This window comes from Frankliniella occidentalis, unplaced genomic scaffold (assembly GCF_000697945.3).
Source record: "Frankliniella occidentalis isolate FOCC.00 unplaced genomic scaffold, Focc_3.1 Scaffold2230, whole genome shotgun sequence".
Taxonomy (NCBI): Eukaryota; Metazoa; Arthropoda; class Insecta; order Thysanoptera; family Thripidae; genus Frankliniella; species Frankliniella occidentalis.
Genome location: NW_026269317.1, coordinates 10,187 through 13,364, shown reverse-complemented (window position 1 = coordinate 13,364; position 3,178 = coordinate 10,187). Strand labels below are relative to the sequence as shown.

The window sequence follows — 3,178 nt, the reverse complement described above, 5'->3', positions numbered from 1 at the left end:
TACATTTTTTTTTCTGTTACCGGGTGTATCAGGGCGGACTACGTGCAGTGCAGGTTTGCCTACTCCCCGGCACGTAAGCCGCCATGGGCCCCTGTGGCCCTAGAGAGTGTGGAATCCCTCGAAACTTTAGGCTGCGGCATCCGCTCTATACCCGGTAGATACAAGACTATTGCAACTTATTCGTTTAGCGTATGAAGTGCCCCACCAATAACGTCATTCGCTCTCATTAGGCCAGGGCTGCATTGTACTCGTCTAACCGATTAGACTATTGCGTGCTCTGTGTGCCACCTGGCCACCTGACACGACCGACTTATCCATTCGAGATAACCACTGCGTCGGTCAACCCGCCTTTGTTGACCCTCCTCCCCGCCGCTTCTCTCTTGAGAGAGAGAAAGAGAGGAGCCTCTCGCAGTTGGGCTGCGGCGGCAGACCACACCGCAACAGACACAGCCGGGCGATACGATGGTGTGGCTGGAGTGGATGCTACCGGCCCTGGGCGCCCTCGCCGCGCTCGACACGAAGACCGCCCTCCAGGAGCTAGCCCCGGGCGTCCTGCACGGCCACCCCAGGGGGACGGTAAGCAGGATCCTGCCGGCGTGGTGGTGCGAGGAGGCCACGGGACTGGGACCCATCTGCGCGTGTTGCAGTACGCGCTGCTGACGGCGCAGGGCTTCCCCGTGGAGCAGCACACGGTGCGCTCGGCGGACGGCTACCTGCTGGGCCTGTTCCGCATCCCCCGACCGGGCCGGCCCGCCGTGCTGCTGTACCACGGCCTGCTCAACTCCTCGGCGGACCTGGTGCTGCTCGGCAGGGGCAGGGGGCTGCGTAAGTCTCGGACCGTCTCGGATGCCACGCCACAACCGTGCCTCACCCTGCCGTACACCACCCCACCACCCCGCTGTTGCAGCCCAGCTGCTGTTCGCCGCCGGGTTCGACGTGTGGCTCGGGAACGCCCGGGGGACGGCGGCGTCCCAGCGGCACGAGCGCCTCAGCCCCGACCAGGCCGCGTTCTGGGACTTCACCTGGCACGAGATCGGGGTGCTGGACCTGCCCGCCGTCATCGACTACGTGCTGAGCGCGACCGGGCGGAGCGCGCTGCACTATGTGGGCCACTCGCAGGGCGCCACGACCTTCTTCGTCCTGGGCAGCGAGCGTCCCGAGTACATGGACAAGATCGAGTCGTTCACCGGCCTGGCGCCCGTCGCCTTCCCCAGGGACATCCGCTCCGTCCCGTTGGGACTGCTCGCGCTCATGCCAAACTTTTTGAGGGTAAGTAGGCAAACGGCGCGGCACCTGGTGCCACGGTCGGAGCGTTGGTCCGGGCGCGGTCCACCGAGCCAAGCGCCTGCCAGGCCAGGGTAGGCAACACTGCATGGCACGGGAGCCGCGCGGGTCGGCCTACCCCAGCGGTGCCAGGCGCTCCCCACGGGCCGGAGTCTGGCCGGAGGGCGGCACCTGCACCTGGTGGGAGGGAGAGGGGACTGCTGCTTGCTGGCTTTACCTTACTCCGTGACCCGAGTAACGGTCCGTAGTCTCAACCCCACATGAGGGGTTGAAGGCTTCACACCCACTCATCACCGCTGTTACTTTCCCATCCTCAGTTCCTCCTCTCCCTGCTGAACATCCACAAGATAGGGGACAACCCTGTCATCCCTTGGTTGGGCGACAATTTCTGCAGCGACGGCAAGCTCACGCAGCCACTGTGCGCCGGCACCATGTTTTCTATCGCCGGCTGGGACTTCGAACAACTAAACATGGTAGAATGCATCCCCATCGCGTATTCTAACTTATTTAGCTGGTTTATTGGCGTGTTCATGCTGAGGAGTGCGGTCTCTATGCCACCGTAGACCATGATGCCGGAAATATCTGCGAACTCCCCGGCCAGCGTCTCTGTGAAGCAGATGGTTCACTACGGGCAGCTGGTGCACCGTCGTGAGCTGGCATTTAGGCAGTTCGATCTCGGCAAGTCTGGAAACTTGAAAAAGTACAACGCGACTCGGCCTCCAGACTATGATCTTAGTCGAGTACGGGCTCCGACCCACATCTTCTACGGAGCCAACGACCTGCTGTGTGTTCAGTCGGTAAGTCACCACGTCGCTCACCGATAGGCGCCTTACGACGCCGTGCAAGTATGCAACCCGTCCGCACGCCTACATCCGGTACAGTATTACCAGAAGAAAGAACGGAGCTGATGCTGATAGACCACCCCGTCGTTAGAAACAGACTGGGTACAAAAAGAGTGGGATAGTGGGGCACACCTGAATACAAATTATTTATTTTTCGTTAAAAATATGAAGATTTTTATTATTTTCATTATTTTACACTTTCTTCTATCGTTGAGATATTTGCTTGTCTTCACAGAACATCGACGAGCTTGTCCACCGGTTGCCTAACATCGCTGCCGGGGGAGTGCACAAAGTACCTTTCGACAAGTTTACCCACTTGGACTTCCTCTTCGGAATCAACGCCAAGGAGCTCGTCTACGACGACGTTATTGCCATAGTTAAAAACACACGAGGCAACTCTGTATACGATGACATCCTACAAGATTAAAAGTAAAATAATAAAGTTAAATCAGTTGATTTGTAACATCCCGCCCTGGCGCTCCTTTCACTCCCGTTTGCCGTACCTTACATTCGGTTCTTCGGATTCTTCGGGTCGGGTGTGTTCGGGTTCGGGTCCCATGTGTTCGCGCCTGCGCACCGACCGAGCAGCAGCGAACAGTAAACAAACAAGCCAATCAAGGTGGAAACAAGGAGACCGACAAAAATATTAGTTTCCGTTGCAATTTTACGGCTTTTTGACTTCATTTACAGTTTTTAATTATTTCGCTTTTTTTTCGGTTTTGGCCGAAAATATCGAAGTTTTCAAGTTTCGGATTTCCATTTGAATCCTAACCATACTTTTACAACGTCAGGTTTGCTAAACAAGGACCATTATATTATTTTTGAATTGAAGACATGTCTGAAGAAAACTACCAGGATTCAGATAACTTCTGTTTGAAATGGAGCAACTATCAGGCTCATGTTCTTGGGGTTCTGGTGCAGTTGTTAGAGTCAGAATCTTTAGTGGATGTTACCTTGAGCACAGTCGATGGAGAGAAACTCTTTGCTCACAAAATAGTCCTGTGCGCTGCTAGTTCTTACTTTGAGGTAACCATAACACTCATGATACTTTT

General features: G+C 55.8%; 1 protein-coding gene across 1 annotated transcript; it reads left to right on the top strand.

Annotated features, from left to right (window-relative positions):
* Window positions 1–328: 328 nt before the first annotated feature.
* On the top strand, window positions 329–2,589 carry LOC113203554 (lipase 3-like). The gene is made up of 6 exons (XM_026418312.2): window positions 329–576; window positions 648–825; window positions 908–1,269; window positions 1,602–1,757; window positions 1,848–2,081; window positions 2,362–2,589. The coding sequence occupies exons 1-6, from the start codon at window positions 463–465 to the stop codon at window positions 2,551–2,553; spliced, it is 1,236 nt and encodes a 411-aa protein (XP_026274097.1). The 5' UTR covers window positions 329–462; the 3' UTR covers window positions 2,554–2,589.
* The last annotated feature ends 589 nt before the right edge of the window (window positions 2,590–3,178 follow it).